Source organism: Odontesthes bonariensis, chromosome 18 (genome assembly GCF_027942865.1).
Source record: "Odontesthes bonariensis isolate fOdoBon6 chromosome 18, fOdoBon6.hap1, whole genome shotgun sequence".
In the NCBI taxonomy this organism is placed as follows: Eukaryota; Metazoa; Chordata; class Actinopteri; order Atheriniformes; family Atherinopsidae; genus Odontesthes; species Odontesthes bonariensis.
Window position 1 is genome coordinate 21,558,366 of NC_134523.1, and position 20,329 is coordinate 21,578,694.

Sequence of the window (20,329 nt, forward strand, 5' to 3'; positions counted from 1 at the left end):
ATGTATACAGTTCGGTCGAATTCTAATAAAGCGATTACATGTAATCTCTTTAAACGAAACGTGTCCATATAAACGCACCTACTGAGGAATAACCCGCGTTTAATTCGCGAATTTAGCGTGTCCGCTGTTGCGTTCACACTGACGACCCGGGCTGGCGTGTCAACTCGACTCGCCTTTCGACCCGCGTCGGACCCTAGTCTTTTTGCCGAGCCGAGTTTGATGTGAACGCAATCGACGCGGGTCGGACGTGGGCGTGGCGTGACGTGAGGAGTTTAAAAGACAGAATGGACAGCTGATTCAGAACAACAGTGACAGGTGAGGACAAGTTTCCCTCTGTTTTAGCCTACATCAAGTTCGAGACATTTTTTAATATGGCCAACTGGGGAGACAAGGAGGTCCGCGAGCTCCTCAGCCTCCGAGCAGAGGACGTTATTTACCGCCACATGTCGGGGACGGTGAAAGATGGACCTCGGCTGGAAGGGCTGGCGAGAGAGATGGGAGAGCGCGGTTTCCCACGCAGCAAGACACAGGTGACCAACAAACTAAAGGCCATGAGGAAAAAGTTCCATGCGGTTAATGACCACAACGGCAGGAGTGGCAGAGGGCGATTGGACTGGCCATATTTTGACATGTGCCACGCCATCTGGGGAGGAAGCCACGCTGTATTTAACCCTACCTCCGACACATTACTTGTGCCTACGTCATTGTACACGCCCAGCATTTTATGTGTTCCGTGTGACGCTCTGCCATTAGGCAACGCCCCCTGAACTCGGCTTCAGGCGACACGGGTCACCTAAAGCCGGAGTTATAGTTAACGCGTCTGTCACGGCGGTGGCAGACCGTGACGTCAAAATGACGTTTCAGGCATGGCGCTTGCCTTGAAAAGACGGCGCACCAGTCGATTTTTGTAACTTGGCGGCGCCAACAACAACAGACCGGATGGACCGATGTGACACCAGGATCAGTCAGGATGTGCGTTTTTACAGCACCTGTACGAAACTGCAGTGAAACAGCACAGGGACCACGTAAACTCCCAAAACTCATGGACAGAGATTGGCAGAACTTTGGGGAAAGAGGGAGAGTTGTGGAAGAATGTGTGGAAGAAGCTACGGGACAGATACGTGCAGGCAAAGAAGAGGGCAGAGACTCTGTTGGTGCCGGGGCTTCAGACCTTCACCTCTTTTAACTGAATTAAAAAATTAAAATGATCCGAATACTGCAGCAGTATCATTAATTACAGTATTCTTGCTCTTGACAGTGGCATTGTTTTCTTCTCCACTTTCGTGGTTGTAGAGTAGCGGTAACCTTAACGTAGCAGCGCCACCTCAGTGACGGAGAAAATTGCAACTACTGGCGCATCGACTTGCGCCACTATATATTGCGGGCACGAAATCGTGACGTCATCAACACCGCTCGCGCTAGCAGACGCGGCAACCATGCTAGAGCCTTAATACACCAAGCGTTCATATCGCTCGACGCAGGTCGAAGTGGCAAGTTGGACCCGCTAAAGTAGCGGGTCTCAGTGTGAAAGGGGCTATTGTTTTAACATCAAGAATCATGTTGTGTCTTGCCATGAGGAAAAACAGAAACTGCATGTGCTGAGAAAATTGGACACCGTGTTCCTTCGCCCGGACGCGGGTCACCGGGGCCTCCCCCTGGAGCCAGGCCCAGGGGTGGGGCCCGCCGGCGAGCGCCTGGTGGCCGGGTCTGTGTCCGTGGGGCTCGGTCGGGCACAGCCCGAAGAAACGACACAGGTCCCCCTTCCGACAGGCTCACCACCCGTGGGAGGGGCCATGGGGGTCGGGTGAGCTTGGACAGCAGCCGAAGGCGGGGACCTTGGCTGTCTGATCCTGGGCTACTGAAGCTGGCTCTTGGGACGTGGAACGTCACCTCTCTGCTGGGGAAGGAGCCTGAGCTGGTGCGCGAGGCTGAGCGGTTCCGGCTAGATATAGTCCGACTCACCTCGACGCACGGCTTGGGCTCCGGAACCTCCTCGAGAGGGGTTGGACTCTCTTCCACTCTGGAGTTGCCCGCGGTGAGAGGCGTAAAGCAGGTGTAGGCATACTTATTGCCCCCCAGGCTGTGCGCCTGTACATTGGGGTTCACCCCGGTAGATGAGAGGGTAGCCTCCCTCCGCCTTAGGGTGGGGGGACGGGTCCTGAGTGTTGTTTGTGCTTATGCACCGAACGGCAGTTCAGAGTACCCACCCTTTTTGGAGTCCCTGGAGGAGGCACTGGAGAGTGCTCCTCCGGGAGACTCCCTCGTCCTGCTGGGGGACTTCAATGCTCACGTGGGCAATGACAGTGAGACCTGGAGGGGCGTGATTGGGAGGAACGGCCCCCCCGATCTGAATCAGAGTGGTGCTTTGTTGTTGGACTTCTGTGCTCGTCACGGACTGTCCATAACGAACACCATGTTCAGGCATAAGGGTGTCCATATGTGCACTTGGCACCAGGACACCCTAGGCCGCAGCTCGATGATCGACTTTGTAGTCGTATCGTCAGACTTGCGGCCGTATGTCCTGGACACTCGGGTGAAGAGAGGGGCGGAGCTGTCAACTGATCACCACCTGGTGGTGAGTTGGCTCCGCTGGTGGGGGAGGAAGCCGGTCAGACCTGGCAGTCCCAAACGTATTGTGAGGGTCTGTTGGGAACGGCTGACGGAATCCCCTGTAAGGAGGAGTTTCAACTCCCACCTCCGGCAGAGCTTCAACCATGTCCCGGGGGAGGTGGGGGACATTGAGCCCGAATGGGCCATGTTCCGTGCCTCCATTGTTGAGGCGGCCGACCGGAGCTGTGGCCGTAAGGTGGTCGGTGCCTGTCGTGGCGGCAATCCCCGAACCCGCTGGTGGACCCCAGTGGTGAGGGAAGCCGTCAAGCTGAAGGAGTCCTATCGGGCCTTTTTGGCCAGTGGGACTCTGGAAGCAGCTGATGGGTACCGACAGGCCAAGCGGAACGCAGCCTCGGCGGTTGCTGAGGCAAAAACTCGGGCTTGGGAGGAGTTTGGGGAGGCCATGGAGAACGACTTCCGGACGGCCTCGAGGAGATTCTGGTCCACCATCCGGCGGCTCAGGGGGGGGAAGCGGTGCACCGTCAACACCGTGTATGGTGAGGGCGGGGCTCTGCTGACTTCAACTAGGGACGTCGTGAGTCGGTGGGGGGAATACTTCGAGGGCCTCCTCAATCCTACCGACACGCCTTCCGATGAGGAAGCAGAGTTGGGGAGCTCGGACTTGGGGCCTCCCATTTCTGGGGCTGAGGTTGCCGAGGTGGTCAAAAAACTCCTCGGTGGCAAGGCCCCGGGGGCGGATGAGGTCCGTCCTGAGTACCTCAAGGCTCTGGATGTTGTGGGGCTGTCTTGGTTGACACGCCTCTGCAGCATCGCGTGGACATCGGGGGCAGTGCCTCTGGACTGGCAGATCGGGGAGGTGGTCCCCCTCTTTAAAAAGGGGGACCGGAGGGTGTGTTCCAACTATAGGGGGATCACACTCCTCAGCCGGTGTCAGAGTTTGGTCTGCATTGCCGGCAGTAAGTCGGACATGTTTCCTGTGAGGGTTGGACTCCGTCAGGGCTGCCCTTTGTCACCGATTCTGTTCATAATTTTTATGGACAGAATTTCTAGGCGCAGCCAGGGCGTTGATGGGGTCTGGTTTGGCGACCTCAGAATCGGGTCTCTGCTTTTTGCGGACGATTTGGTTCTGTTGGCGTCGTCAGGCCGTGACCTTCAGCTCTCACTGGAGCGGTTCGCAGCCGAGTGTGAAGCGGCTGGGATGACCATCAGCACCTCCAAATCTGAGACCATGGTCTTCGGCCGGAAAAGGGTGGAATGCTCTCTCCGGGTCGGGAATGAGATCCTTCCCCAAGTGGAGGAGTTCAAGTATCTCGGGGTCTTGTTCACGAGTGAGGGACGAATGGAACAGGAGATTGACAGGCGGATTGGTGCAGCGTCTGCAGTGATGCGGGCTCTGCACCGGCCCGTCGTGGTGAAGAAGGAGCTGAGCCAGAAGGCGAAGCTCTCGATTTACCGGTCAATCTATGTTCCTACCCTCACCTATGGTCACGAGCTGTGGGTAGTGACCGAAAGAACGAGATCGCGAATACAAGCGGCCGAAATGAGTTTCCTCCGCAGGGTGTCTGGGCTCTCCCTTAGGGTGAGAAGCTCGGTCATCCGGGAGGGGCTCGGAGTAGAACCGCTGCTCCTCCGCATCGAGAGGAGTCAGATGAGGTGGCTCGGGCATCTGGTGAGAATGCCTCCTGGACGCCTCCCCGGTGAGGTGTTCCGGGCCCGTCCCACTGGGAGGAGGCCCCGGGGAAGACCCAGGACACGTTGGAGAGACTATGTCTCTCGGCTGGCCTGGGAACGCCTCGGGGTCCCCCCAGAAGAGCTGGAGGAAGTGGCCGGGGACAGGGACGTCTGGGTCTCTTTGCTCAAGCTGCTGCCCCCGCGACCCGATCCCCGGACCAGCGGAAGATAATGGATGGATGGATGCATGTGCTTGTTTCAAGTGCAACTAGTGGTGATAACATCAGCTGGTTACAGTTTTGTCTATCTTTTTTTTCAACCTCAACATGTTCAGCCCTACAGCAGAACATTAAACACAACAAATAAAAATATGTTCCTTAAAATAACTTTTCATCAATTATAAATGGGAAGTTTATTCTGAACCTTGTACATATTGTACAGAACATAAGATAATATAATCATGCAGATTTTACAAATCAACAGTAAAAAACTATATTTCAGAATACTTGTAAGATGCAATTATTTTATACACACATATATATATATATGTCATTTAACAGCATTCTTGAGAAATAGGCCCCACCAACACTTGGGAACCATGAGTGTAGTAAGTTGCTGGACTGATAATAACTGGTCCTATCTGGGAAGCTTATGACTGAAAAGGAGAAATAACATGCTTGATAAGCTTGATTCTTTGGAAACTCACCTACCCTCTGTTGGTTTCAAGTCTTGAAGTAATTGAGCAATCGTGTGACATAATGTTTCATCAATTAAATGATGATACTGAGCTTCACCCAAAATAATAATAAAGTAGTAGTTTTCAACTAAATTTTCAACTTCAATTCATGTTTATGTAAGTTATCGGGTCTGTTAAAAAAATCTTTAAAAAATAGACTATTCATTAGCTTTGGCTCACAGATGTAACACCACTGTCATAAAAAACAATCTCTGCCTGAGCCCTCTCTGGCTGAGCACAGCCATACACATTAGTTTATTGTCATATTGAAGAGACAACAAAGACACAATGACAAAGTGCATTGTGGGGCTGGAAACCAAAGTCCTGAACTTGTGCCCCCAGTACAGTTTCAGCCCCAGGAATGTGCATCACAAAGGTCAGTGTACTTCAAAACGAATCAGAAGCACAATGTTTTTAGGTTCACAAACTTCTCTAGTGTTGCTTTAACAAGATGGTCATGATTTGATAGAGTTTGGGCTTTGAAGTTTTATTAACAGAAATATTTTCCTTCTCAATAGTGGACTCATCTGGACTCGTTGCTAACATGACAGTAAGTATGAATGTATTTACAATACCTATATGTTCAGTTTTTTTGCCATAAAAGAGTTGATCTCAGATTATCACCACTATTTGACAAAGTGGGTCATTGTCGCTTAAACTACATTTCTAAAAGTTACATTAAACCCAAAGATATTTTATGCTTTTTGGTTTTTGTAAAAATGTTACAATGTTTTGCCAGTTCTTAGAAGAAGAATAGAATAAAATATAAAAATACTTTATTCATCCCCCAATGGGAGAAACTCAAAAAGTTCATATAAGATTGCATAGCTACTGGCTATAAAAGAAGCATGAATGCTTAAAATTAAATCAGTGTCTGTGTTTTTGGTAATTCAAGTGTAAGAAGCCAGACCAAAAGATCAAACCATACCTGAAGGCCAACCTGCCGAAGCGCCTCCACTATGCCAACAGTCGCCGCATCGAAGATGTCAATATTCTGGTTGAACCTAAATGGCTGTTTGAGAGGTATTTATCATGCTTCTACTATGTTACTGCCTTGCAGGTTTTTGTTTTTTTTTTAGATATTTTTCAAAAATATATTGTTTTCCATGCTGGAAAACCCACAAAAAAAAGCAATAAACTCATTAAAAGGGAATAAATAAGTTTACGGTTTTTATATTTAGGGGGTCCAATTCAATATTATAAATACACCAGACATGTTCGCAGCACAAAATGGGTGAAAATTGGTGCATCCAGTCAATTCAATTCATTTTTATTTATATAGCGCCAAATACAACAAATGTCATCTCAAGGCACTTAGATAGTAAGTCCAATTCAAGCCAATTGGAATTCAATTAATTAATAATAATCATAATTCATAATATAATCCAATTCGTTCATATAGAGCCAATTCAAAAACAATTTCCTAGCTAAGAAAACCAACAGATTGCACTGAAAACTTTTTGTTTTTCGGTCCAATCTCCCGGCCTGAGCGTGCCTGAGGCGACTGTGGAGAGAAACGACTCCCTTTTAACAGGAAGAAACCTCTGGCAGAACCAGACTCGGGAAGGGTGGCCATCCGCCTCGACCAGCTGGGGTTTGAGAAGACAGAAAGGGGGGGAGGGGGGGAGGGCCGCGGCGGCACTGTAACACCATTCAAAGGATATCTGTTGGAACAGGGAAACACGAGTTAATGACCACAATAATATCACATATACATAAAGTGAGGAAAGGTGTGAAAGATGAGGCCCCCCAGCAGTCTAGGCCTATAGCAGCTTAACTATGGGATGTTTCAGGATTACCTGAGCCATCCCTATTCAAGGTAAACCCAAGAAACTTGTGCTAACGAAAAAATAAATAATAAAATAAAGGACCAGACTCAGTGAGTAATTCCCTATACTCCCTATATAGATATGCTCCTCACGCCACAACAACCATCTTTTTACAGCCACAAGCTACCTCAGCCTCTCACCAACTGCACACCAGTCACAGCGGGGTGGGGATGCAAACCCTGGTTCGGGTAGGGGGAGAAATAAAAGAGGTAAGATAAGCGGGAATGGGATTCAAACCCTGGTTCGGGTAGGGGGTAATGAAAGTATAGAGGGTGCCAGAGGTGGAGGCAGAACAAGACACACTAGCAGATACACTATCAGATTCAACAGACCTAACTATAAGCTTTATAAAAAAGGAAAGTTTTAAGCCTGGTCTTAAAAGTGGAAAGGGTGTCTGCTTCCCGGACATTTACTGGCAGCTTATTCCACAAGAGAGGGGCCTGATAACTGAAGGCTCTGCCTCCCATTCTACTTTTAGAAACTCTGGGAACTTCAAGTAAACCTGCAGTTTGGGAACGAAGTGCTCTGTTAGGAAAATATCTTACAATGAGATCTTTAAGATATGATGGAGCTCGGTCATTAAGAGCTTTATATGTAAGGAGAAGAATCTTAAATTCTATTCTGAATTTAACAGGGAGCCAATGAAGAGAAGCTAAAACTGGAGAAATATGATCTCTCCTGTTAGTTCTCATCAAAACTCTGGCTGCAGCATTTTGGATCAACTGAAGGCTTTTCAGAGAATATGTGGGACAGCCCAATAATAAAGAATTACAGTAGTCCAATCTTGAAGTAACAAATGCATGAATTAGTTTTTCTGCATCACTCTGAGACAAGATGTTCCTGATTTTAACAATATTACGAAGGTGAAAGAAGGCAGTCCTAGAAACCTGTTTTATATGCGAGTCAAATGATAAGTTCTGGTCAAAAATAACTCCAAGGTTCCTCACTGTAGAACTAGAAGCCAAGGAAATACCATCTAGAGTAACTATATAGCTAGACAATTTCTCCCTGAAACGCTCAGGTCCAAAGATAACGACTTCAGTTTTGTCTGAATTTAGAAGCAGACAGTTCTGAGTCATCCAGGTCTTTATGTCTTTAAGACATGCTTGTAGTCTGACCAACCTATTGGGTTCATCTGGTTTTATAGATAAGTACAGCTGAGTATCATCAGCATAGCAATGGAAATTTATGCCATGCTGTCTAATAATGTTACCTAATGGAAGCATGTATAAAGTGAAAAGAATCGGTCCAAGCACAGAACCCTGGGGAACTCCATGACTTAGTCTGGTGTGTGAGGAAGATTCTTCATTTACAAGAACAAACTGAAATCTATCAGATAAATATGACTTAAACCAGCCTAATGCAGTTCCTTTAATCCCAATAACATGTTCAAGTCTGTGTAATAAGATACTGTGATCGACCGTATCAAATGCAGCACTGAGATCCAACAGGACAAGCACAGACACAAGTCCGCTATCAGAGGCTAAGAGGAGATCATTGGTAACTTTCAGCAGTGCAGTTTCTGTGCTATGATGCACTCTGAATCCTGACTGAAACTCTTCAAACAGATTATTTCTGTGTAAGTGATCACAAAGCTGAGCTGCAACTATTTTTTCAAGAACTTTAGACATAAAAGGGAGATTGGATATAGGTCTATAATGAGCCAACACTTCTGAATCAAGAGTAGGTTTTTTAAGTAAAGGTTTAATTACAGCAACCTTAAAAGTCTGAGGTACATATCCTGTCAACAAAGACAGATTGATCAAATCCAATATGGAAGTGTCAATTAATGGGAAAACCTCCTTGAACAGTCTGGTTGGGATTGGGTCTAAAACACAAGTTGATGGTTTAGAAGAGACTATTGCTGTTGTTAGCTCAGAGAGATCAACTGGACAGAAGCCGTCTAAATACAAATCAGGTTCTAAAGATACTTCTAAAGCTGCTGTACTTGATGATACATCACTGATAATAGTGGGAAGGACTCCATCAATCTTCTCTCTGATAGAAACAATTTTATTAATAAAGAAGCTCATGAAATCATCACTGCTGAGAGTTAAAGGAATACCTGGCTCAGCAGAGCTCGGACTCTTAGTCAGACTGGCTACAGTGCTGAAAAGAAACCTGGGATTGTTCTTATTCTCTTCTATCAATGATGAATAATAAGCAGTTCTAGCTTTACGAAGGGCTTTCTTATCCGTTATTAAACTATCTTTCCAGACTAACTGAGACTCTTCTAAATTAGAGGAACGCCACTGTCTCTCCAGCTTTCTTGCAGTCTGCTTTAAAGCACGCAGCTGTGAATTATACCAAGGAGCCAACCTCTTCTGACTGATTACCTTCCTTTTCAGAGGGGCAACATTGTCCAGTGCTGTACGCATTGAAACTATAGTGCTGTCAACAAGAGAGTCAAGTGCTGCTGGAGTAAAGTTTAGGTAGTCGTCCTCTGTCATATCTGCACATGGCAGTGAAGAAAAGGATGATGGAATTAATTCTTTAAATCTGGTTACAGCCTCCTCTGATAGACACCTTCTATACGTAAATTTCTTCTCAGAAACTGTATAGTCAAGTAATGTAAACTCAAAGGTTATCAGAAAATGGTCAGATAAGACAGGGTTCTGAGGGAACACTGTTAACTGTTCACTCTCAATGCCATAAGTCAGCACAAGATCAAGGGTGTGATTAAGGCAGTGAGTCGGTCTGTGAACACTCTGAGAAAATCCAATAGAGTCCAATATAGAATTAAAGTTCATATTCAGGCTGTCATTTTCAACATCTACATGAATATTAAAGTCACCCACTACAATGACTTTATCTGTACTCAGCACTAACTGGGATAAAAACTCTGAGAATTCAGACAGAAACTCAGAATAAGGGCCAGGTGGACGATACACAACAACAAACACAAGAGGTTTCTGGGATTTCCACTTTGCGTGGGAAAAACTGAGAATCAGAGATTCAAAAGAGCTCAAACTAATCTTGGGTCTGGGACTGATGAGTAACCCTGATCTGAAAATAGCTGCCACTCCTCCTCCTCTGCCTGTGCTTCGAGGAACGTGAACATTTAAACAGTCAGAGGGAGTTGCTTCATTAATGCTAACATGATCCTCCTGCTGCAGCCAGGTTTCTGTAAGACAAAATATATCAATATGATGATCACAAATCAACTCATTCACTAACAGAGACTTCGAAAGGAGAGATCTGATATTCAGCAAACCACATTTAATAGTTTGATGTTTTTGTTCAGTTAAAGTTTTTGTTTTAATAATTTCTTTTTGCACAAGAGGATTTGCTCCTTTTGTGTTAATTGATTGGGTGGGTAGCAGCAGGTGGGAAGCTGCAGAGAAGTGTGTAAGACTACAACTCTGCATCCTGGTCTGAGCCCTGGGTTGTCATGTTTTAGGGTGGCAAATAAATTCATCCATATTTCTAGAAATGAGAGCTGCTCCTTCCAAAGTGGGATGGATGCCGTCTCTCCTCATCAGACCAGGTTTTCTCCAGAAAGATTGCCAATTATCTATGTAGCCCACGTTGTTTGCTGGACACCATCTAGACAACCAGCGATTGAAGGACGACATGCGGCTAAACATGTCATCACTGGTCAGATTTGGCAGGGGTCCAGAGAAAACTAAGGAGTCCGACATTGTTTTGGCAAAATTACACACCGATGCAACATTAATTTTAGTGACCTCCGATTGGCGTAACCGGGTGTCATTAACGCCGACGTGAATAACTATTTTACCATATTTACGTTTATCCTTAGCCAGCAGTTTTAAATAGGATTCTATGTCGCCCGCTCTGGCCCCTGGAATGCATTTGACTATGGCCGCTGGTGTCTCTAATGCCACGTTTCTGACTATGGAGCTGCCAATTACCAGGGTTTTGTCCTCAGCGGGTGTGTCGCTGAGTGGGGAAAATCTGTTTGAAGCGTGGACAGGTCGATGGTGAACAACGGGCTTGACTTTAGAGCTATGCCTCTTCCTGACAGTCACCCAGCCACGTTGTAATCCTGGCTGCTCAGGTTCTGCTAGGGGGAGGCTAATTGAGCTAGCTACGCTAGGTGGCTCCACACTGGCTAAAGGGACCTGGCTCGCTATCGGTTGATTTTCAACAGTGCAGAGCCGAGCTTCCAATTCTGATAACCTCGCCTCCAAAACTACAAAAAGACTACATTTGTTATATCTACCATTATCGCTAAAGGAGGCAGAGGAGTAACTAAACATCTGACACACGGAGCACGTGAAAGCAGAAGGAGGAAGAGAACCGGTAGCCATGCTACGCTAGAGAAACAGACACACCGTTAAAAAGTGAGAATAAAGATCTGTAGGAGTGTGTTAGAACAGAACGGTAAGCTATAGAGTTTAACTATGCAAAATTGTGTAAGTTATAGATCGAAATAAAGTGATTATCTGTACTCCAAGCGGAGCAAGAAATTCCACAGTGCACAAGCAAGGTAACAGGAAGTGATGCAACACGTCTTACCGCAAAGCGTCACAGCGTCAGATCTGCAAGGGTCAAGTGTCTTAAAGCTATGGTAGGCCGTAAGGTGAACCTCGAAAACTCCTTCAGAACACCAGGCTTGTTCCGCGCTCTCCGAACCAAACACGCTTCAGCTCATAAAAAGATTTGAGTTATGTTGAGGTTTAAAAAAAAGTTTCGCCGCTCAGAACACAGTACTTTTTTAGTTCGCAACGTTTAAAGGAATAACTAGTGCCTGGCAAGGCGTATGTACATATTCGGCAGGCGTAATAACAATTTGGCTCGCGAGAGGTGCCACGGTTGAGACGTCATCAGAATGGACGAATCGGATAGCTGGTATGTCAGCTGAGCTGGTAAACAGAAACAGCACCGCAGTAGCAGCGCGATCATCCAGCAGTACCGAAGAAGACGAAATTTCGACCGAAAGATTTGTTACATGCAGATATCTTCTGTTAAGCATGAGGAAACACAGAATTTCACCTGCACAAGGTGGAATGGAAGGAATCAGAAGGAACAAATAAAGAAGCACTTGCTGAGTTCTTATACGATGCGTGGCTACATGCTGCTCTTACAGCAGTGGGAAGAAACCTCAGCTTGTACATAGCACATCAACACCAATGTCACCGTGACTGTACTGGAAGGTGTGCAGTCTGTTCGTGCTGTGGAAGACCTGCAGTGTGACCACGAAGAATGTGACACAAGGGTGTTTTTGCATGCACAACATGCTGCACAGGAACATAAGACTGTCATTATTAAGAGCCCTGACACTGATGTAGCAGTCATTGCTGTGAGTCTGCAGAAAGATTTGCTATGCAGCTTGTACTTTTTCACAGGGACGGGCAACAGAACACGCATAATGGACATTACCAAGGTGTCATCAGCTCTCGGAGCCAGTGTGTGTTCAGCCTTGATTGGGATCCATACGTTCACTGGGTGTGACACCACAAGGCAAAAAGAAGACATTTGCTGTGGCATGCGAGAAAGATGTCTACCTGAAGACTTTCAGAAATCTGGGGACTGAATTTAACTTGGACCACTCTACATTTGCATTATTTTGCAAATATGTATGCCATTTGTACGATCAGCCAACCGCAGAAAACATCAATGAGGCTAGGTACAAAGCTTTCTGTATGGCATCATCAGCCTTGCCAGAATTATCTATCCCCCCAACAAGTGATGCCCTCCACCAGCACTGCAAAAGGGCAAATTATCAGGCTAAAATAATAAGGTCATGTGTAAAGCAAAAGATTGGACTCATTTGAATCGGTGGTGGAGAGGAGGACACTGAACAAACTGTTATCCATCATGGATAACCCCACCCATCCTCTCCACCAGCTGCTGGTTAGACAGCAGAGCTCCTTTTCCAACAGGCTCATCCAGCTCCACTGTCACAAGGACCGTTTCAGGAAATCCTTCCTACCAGCAGCCATCACCATATACAACACCTCCCCTCTGGCTGGAAGAGAACTTCAACCTCAATAGGCTTGAAGTCTCTCCTAAAAAACAATAACAAAAAACAAAAAAATACTGTAGATTTGTATATAGCAAATGTTTATTCACTATTTCTATTTATTTTATATTATTTTATTTTATTTTATATTTATTTTATTATATTCTATTTGCTTGTTTTTTACTACTTTAATTGTTTTCAAATACTGTATGCTGCTGCAACAAAACAATTTCCCTAATTGGGATTAATAAAGTATTAATAAAGTAGACTTGTGCAGGTGTTCCAGCTGTTCAAACACCACAAAGGAAACAGAGGATAAAGAAGATGACAGCTGCCCTGACACTGACAGTGAGGAGTAGTGCATGTGTCTGCGTGCGTTTTTTTATGTTTTTGTTTTACCTTTATTCTATTTGTTGTCGTAAATCGGCAACGTGATTGGTCCAGCGCGGTCACGTGGTGTCTTGTGACGTCAAAATCGTCATTCAGCCCTGCGGAAAATATCTTCAGAAAACGTCTCGGTTTAAAAAAAGTACAGGATTCTGTGACGCGAAACTTTTTTTATATGTGCAAAATAAGTTGGTCATTTTTATCAGCTAACGGGCATGTAGTTCGGAGAGCACGGAGCGAGCCTAAACGAAAACGGGGTTCACCTTACGGCCTATGGTAGGTAATCCTAGAGAGCTAGCAAGAGAGCTAGCAAGATTCGAAAGTGTCCACTCCTCTAAGCTCCACCCCCCCCTCCCCGTTCCGTCAGTGCTTCATCCAAAGCCGGTGGAACCGCATGCGCACATGGAGCAGGGAGCCGGAAGAAGGGGGGCGTAGGCAGAAAGCAGAGGCATCTGATTGGTTTTTTGTAGGCGACCAATCCGAGATCAGCGTCCCGCTGATCTCGGATTGGTCAGCTTTTTCTCAGTCCTGCAGCTGCCACAGAGGTCTGATTATTTTCGTCCCTTTTTCTAAATACATCTTGTATAGATTTCTCTCAGGATAGACGGACCATTTCACCCAGTATTACAAAATGTGTTTCTGAACAGGATTACCTACCATGTCTTTAAGCCAGAAAAGATCTAATTTCTGTTGTCATTTGACACAGGAGATTATGCTGACTGACAATGGAAACATGCACAAAAAATGTGAACAGTAAGGCAGATATTTATTTATTTCCTCCGGGAGACTCAAGATGCAGTGTTCCCAACATAGTCAAATAAAATCGGACATTAGCTCTGATTGAAAACAAAAATATGTTGTTATAGTCAGAACCTGGCTCTCACCCTAAACTTCAGTAACACTCAACTTTATTTATTCCCCCATTACTAGTTCCAGTTACGCCTTGAACATTTTAGTTTGGCACACACTGATTAAACTGGTGGACATGTTTCCCACAGACATCCTGGATCTCTCTTATTCTGCTCTGGTGGGAATCATGGCTATGACAACGATGTTGAAAGCATGCATGTGAGTGTTGAGGATTAAGACGATATTCTTTTTTTTATCCTATTATCAAATGAAACATGCTTGGCAACTATTGCAGAATAGAAATGCTGACATTTCTTCCCTCATCTTTTCTTGCAGGCTATGTTTCTCAGTTATGGTCCCAAGTTTAATTACAAAACTAAGATTGAACCCTTTTCTAACATTGAGCTGTACAATCTAATGTGTGGTGAGTGCTACATTTCTTTCTTTTTTTTAAATGAATAAATAACTGTAGGTCATACATTTTGGGTTAATATTTCTGATTGGACTTGGATGTGTGGTTTAAAAAGGTTAGTTGAACCCATGAGATGCTCTCAGAACTTGGCAACTTCATTATAACAACAGCTATTGTGACACACAGTGAGTTCTAAATTATTATTGCTTTACGTAGATGTGCTGCAGGTCCCTCCAGCTGACAATAACGGGACCCATGGCAGTATGAACCACATCCTGAGGAAGCCCTACTACACACCAGCAAGCCCTGCAGAGCAGAGTAGGCCAGCTCAGTGTCCGCTGGTCAGCCTAGTCCCTGCAGATGAGCTGGGATGCTCCTGTCCGGACCTGGTAGGTATCATCATGTTTACATATTGCAGACTTGAAAACCAGAAAATGTTTTTTTAAAATAAAAGAGGCATTGACTTAATCCTCCAGAGACACTTCAAACTGAATGAAATGAATACTCTCGCCTGATTTTAAAGGTTTATCTACAATTTTAAACTAAATGTAGCAGTAAACAGTTATATGGTAGTTGAAGGAATAGCCTTCAACAGGAATAGTAATGTTGTTTTTCAGAACGTGCTGCAATTTGAACTTCCCTTTTATGTTATGCAGCTGGGACTGCTACTTGTGCATGTTTGAACATGTGGGTGCCTGTTGTGCAAGCAAGTTTCCTTCAGAGTGAGCAGCACTGAGCTATTTCTCCACCGAATTAAACACATTCTCTAGAAAAATACTCCCAGTTAAAAAGAGATACTGGTCTCTTTTAAAGGAAATCAATAATCATGAAGTGTTTTAAAGGATTAATATTATGAAAATGTATAATATGGTTAGCACAGATGTTCAAATCTCCATAAATTAGTAGTACTATCTGAGCAATCTATGGTTTGAAATTGTGAAGCATCTTATTAGTATAAGGCAGTATAAAGGAGACTATTACAGGAACCCAAACAAGAAGAATATGTTTAAACCCATATTCCATATATTTTTTCCCATTTTAACCATGTATTTCTTAACATCTTGTGGTGTATCGGGGATGGTCACCTTCAGACAGCCTATGTGTAGATGATGCAGGAAGAACTCTGCTGACACAGACTTGGTTGAACACAGAAACTTTTATTGTCAACCAGGTCCGTATCAGAATTACAGATTGATGCATCAGTCTGGAGAGATCTTTCAAGCCCGAATCCCCTAGAATCTCTGACTTACTGTAGGTGTGCTGTTCATTAAGTAGAATCTTCCTGTTTTTTGGTGACTTTGAAGATGTTGCATGTTCCCATCAACAGGCACAAAGCCCAGATATGGTGTGTGTGTATCTATTGAGCCTCTTCTTGAGAATCAGACACTACATGTTTCTCATCGTTTCTCAAAACTCCTTTGCACAGAACCATTCCCTGGTGAGGTTGAAGAATAAAACAACTCATTCATTCCTTGTGGTATCAGTTAGTACGCTGGCTGTAGTGTAAACGTGAAGGGACTGTGGAAAACATTGTGTCTCAAAGTCGGGTCTTTTGCACAGGAGTTGGCAGACTAATGCTTGCTCTGCGTCACGTAACAAGTTATTAGATGCGTATTTGGAAAGTTAAACAAATCAGGAAGATGTAGTCATCATCTTGCCATAACTGCACACTGAAACTATGGTGAAAGGTCTATTGTTGCTGATGTGAGAACAATAATGTCTAACAAATGTTTCTGCTGTATATTTTGCTGAGAATTGCTTCCCTGCAGCTTAATTACCTCAAACCTAAACATAGACACCACACTGAAAGTCTAGATGCCTTGCAGCAACGGGTGATCAAATAAAAACTCTTGCTAAAAAGAGGCACCAACTTAACAATGTCTTGAAGCCATTTCACCAATGAAGTTAACATGTTGTCCAGTGGTTCAATACTGCACTTATGGTTGGGAAATGTGTGAGCAAAAACAAAAGGTCAAGACATTCTGACATTTACACCCTTCAGTGGGTCAACCTGCAAGAATGCTTGCTCCTAAAACTTTTTTCAATGCAACTGAGCAACATCTGTCATCAGGTCCTCCCATATGATTACACAGTCTTCTAATCTCTCCACCAGTAGCATGAACTGAAGCCAAGATATGCAACTGAGGTCTTTATGGATGAAATAGTTTTTTTCCTGTTGCTACACATATTGCTTCTCTGTTAAAGGGTAATTACTTCTGTTCTTGGTGAAAGAGTCCTGCTGGAGTGAATGGCATTTAATGAAACCAAACTGAAAATTCTGCTGAAAGTAGAAACTTGGTGCAAGTCAAAGCTAGGATATCTGCATAAATCAGCCTGCAAACTCAATACGTGGTAATTCTAGGACTACATTATAACAGTCGATGTATTGCACATTGACAGAGATGGAAAACTTTCAAGTTGTTGCCCAATGAAGTGACCAAGTTATCTGGAACTGGTTTGCATGCGATTCCATGGAAGTCCTGGAGTGTTTGTCATGCTTGAGCCCACTTTGTCGGCATCCCGGCATCTACATCTTCATCTGTGCACTTCCAAATCTTGCACACAACCTGCGTTCTTCGTAGCTTATATGAATACATTACACAAATCCTACTGTTTAGGATTTTAGCCAAAATATTGGATTTCTCTTGGATGCCAGCTTAGTAGAATGAGCACTGGCCATGTATGGGGTGCATTCAAGGTAGAAATCTTGCACACTGCTGACGGTAAAAACTAACCTAAGCACTGTTTACTGTCCCTGTGGAAAGCAAATCTCGACTGACAGTAAAACAGTGATTCAGAGAAGGAAACTATTTATATTTTACAGCACGTAGCTGCTACTTTCTTTTTTACCAGTTATGAACTATGGTGACATTATTTACGTGAATGCCTCAGCCAGCTCTCTACAGATGCCGGATGCTGTTTACCATGGAGCCCTGACATTCATAACTGTCTGTAATCACCTTACCCACCACTGTACTCTGCATTCTCTGGCCAGCTCGTTGTCATTATCCACACGTAGACCTATTCTCTGGTACAATTTCATCTATAAATCAATCCTTGGTCTATTTGATATACATGTCATGCATCAGTGCAGTTACAACCTGCACTCCCAGGCCTTTATCGCCTACAGCGTTCCCTCAGTGCGGACATAGCTTGGTAAAAAGGCATTTTCTCACTTTGCATCTTCAACCTGGAACTCTTTACAACATAACCTGAAGCTGCCCAATTTGATTCCATTGGCATTTTTAAAAAAAAATATCTAATGGCACTTGAAAAATCTCTGGAAACTTGTTCCTGTTTTTAGCGTTTTAATCTGTTTCTTATGACACTTGAATCTTACCGTAGGGATTTCACTGTACTGAGCTCTATTTCTGTCTGTCTGTAACTAATTGTTGTCATTCTGTAATGAGTGTTTTTCTGAAACAGGTCTCTTTTGCAAAAGAGACCTCATGTCTCAATGGGATTACCTGTATGAATAAAGGTTAATAATATGGAGATGATATGGAGAACAGCTGACCAGTATTTGATTCAGAGGTGGAATCTTTTGCCACGTTGTCTGAAACATGGAAGAAAAACCCGAACCCTAACCCCCTCTGTGGTCTCTAGCACCAAAGCATGATAAAAAGATCCTGCAGTTCTTCTCAAGCTTATCATCCAACAAATATTACCAACTAATTAACCCATGCCTTAGTCATGACCTCTCACAGACTACTGTGAGATTACAAACAGTACTCCCAAACAGTTTCCAAAGCCCAACTGCTTTGGTAAGGCTGGCAAATAAAAGCACCCGCTGGTTAAGAATTAGGGTGGAGAAACAGATCTATTTGTATTAAACTCCTACTTTGAAAAGACATTTTATTTCTCTCATTTGGCACTGTTAAAACAATAACACATTGTTTTTGCCTTTTAAAAGCTTTTTGAACAGACTGCGAAGTGTTCACGCTCTGGAGAGTTGTGGTGTAGTGTGCTCTAAGTAATTGAGCCAGGTTTTTTCAATTTTATTTCTTTTAAAAAACTGCTCAAACAACTGACTGCCAAATGAATTTGGTCATTCAAAACAGGCTTATATGTCAGAAGGGAATCTGTTTTGAATCTTAACCTTAAATCTGTTTCTCCTTAGGATGTAAATACCACGAACAGCCGTTTGAATCTGACTGCAGAGGAAGGTGAGAAGTTTTGACAGGTTTTTGTAGTTTGAACAGTTTAGAAAACATGCTGTTTTCAGTACTTCATGAATTATTTTTATTGTTGAACAAGTACATCTGTCAATGTTGAACCTCAAACACCTGTTTCAGAACCCAGGATAAAGATTATTTCTCCCTCACTTATTTTTTATCAGTTTCTAAAGTATTCATGGGGATTTCAGCCTTTTTTTTTTTTATCAATGTACAATTAACTGACTAAACAGCAACTGCTGCTTCTCAAATATAATTCAGTTTTATTGTGTTTCCTTGCTGTGAATATCATTTGAGACAGAGCCAATACATTATTATAAAGACTGTCTGGAGTTCTTGGACATAAACTTGAAGAAGTTTATATCATTCAAATAGCTTGAAAAACAAGGACGTAAGCCATTTGAATGATAGAACTTGGCACTTCTTCCAGTGCCACTCATCAAAAAAAGTATATTTTAGCAGAGTACGTAATTCATTTTCAGTTAATCCAAAAAAGGTCTAACAGATCACACAGTGTCACATTAATTTTTTAAAGAGAAAGTCAGTCTTATTTGATTTTTCTCTTTAAATCCTTTGAAAATTTGGTGAAGTATTTCTGGCCTGATCTTGACACTTCAACTCAGCTTTTTTCCATGTTCCACCCAACTCCACTGTATTAAAATATCTCTTAGTGCTTGGTTCTTTAATATTTTAGCATTGAGTACAGGTTTCTGGTGGCTTCAAGTTAAAGACAAATGAAATTGTCCAATAGTAAACTGATCACAAAAGTCATCTTGAGGTCAGAGTACACAGTTTCCTTATAATTGAAGATGTCTATGTTTAAGTTCATCTAATTTATGTGCCCCATTTATTGACGTCCCAATCAAAACTCAAGTTTCAGAACGGCTGCTCATTGGCTGTATTTCTAAGTCATTGGTGATATACAAACAGTACATTTTTGAAAACATAAAACGGTTGCAACTCACCAATATTACTAAATTGGTGGGAGATGGTACTGTACTTAACTGTACTTAATGGTGTTTAGTTTGCAATTGTGTGCTGTAGGAACATGCAAGTGTCTGATTGAGACACAGTATTGGCTGATACTTCGTCTTAAATTACTCAGATTGTATAAAGAACAAAAAGTCTTGATCAGTAGATATTTGGATCTGCTTTGGATTTTCTACATGGATTCAATTTCTTATATCATATTTATATATACTTAATATTATTAATTCAGGCAAAATAGAAAAAACAGAAGTTCTTCAGACTATATAAAGACCGTGAAACAAAGATGACTAATCTCCATGTCTGTACCAATGATAATGATCACAATAAAAAGTACCCTTGGTTTTTCAGTGTCTGCTGCAGAGAGGAAGCACCTGCTGTTTGGTCGTCCCCAAATGCTGCAGCCTAACCAAAGTTACTGCATTCTCCACCAAGAGGGATTCGTGAGCGCCCACAGCCATAGCATGCGCATGCCTCTGTGGAGCTCCTTCACCATCGACAAACCAGTGCGTATCAGTAGGGAAAACAAAATTCTCGAATATGAAACTTTTTTTTGTAATCTATTCTTATATTTTCACATTTGTTTATTCTTATTCTCAATTGTTTTTAAACTTAAACTACAAATATTTATAGTATTATCATTATTTCATAAATTCATTCTTTATTGTGGCACTCCTATCATTCCTAAGAAGGGGCTGTACTTTACAGGTAACACTATTGTTATAAGGAAACGCCGGACAACCCACTGTGTTACCAATTAGAGGACTGGTTGGCTCTCAAACACTT

The 20,329-nt window shown here is 43.5% G+C and overlaps 1 protein-coding gene across 1 annotated transcript in view; it reads left to right on the forward strand.

Annotated features, from left to right (window-relative positions):
• Positions 1 to 20,329, forward strand: part of LOC142367260 (venom phosphodiesterase CdcPDE) — a 48,270-nt gene that overhangs the window by 20,600 nt on the left and 7,341 nt on the right. Inside the window, exons 13-19 of the mRNA XM_075449242.1 lie at positions 5,497 to 5,528; positions 5,874 to 6,001; positions 14,119 to 14,188; positions 14,306 to 14,393; positions 14,598 to 14,770; positions 18,502 to 18,547; positions 19,895 to 20,049. Of these exons, the coding sequence (XP_075305357.1) occupies positions 5,497 to 5,528; positions 5,874 to 6,001; positions 14,119 to 14,188; positions 14,306 to 14,393; positions 14,598 to 14,770; positions 18,502 to 18,547; positions 19,895 to 20,049 (692 nt within the window). The remainder of the gene's footprint in view (positions 1 to 5,496; positions 5,529 to 5,873; positions 6,002 to 14,118; positions 14,189 to 14,305; positions 14,394 to 14,597; positions 14,771 to 18,501; positions 18,548 to 19,894; positions 20,050 to 20,329) is intronic.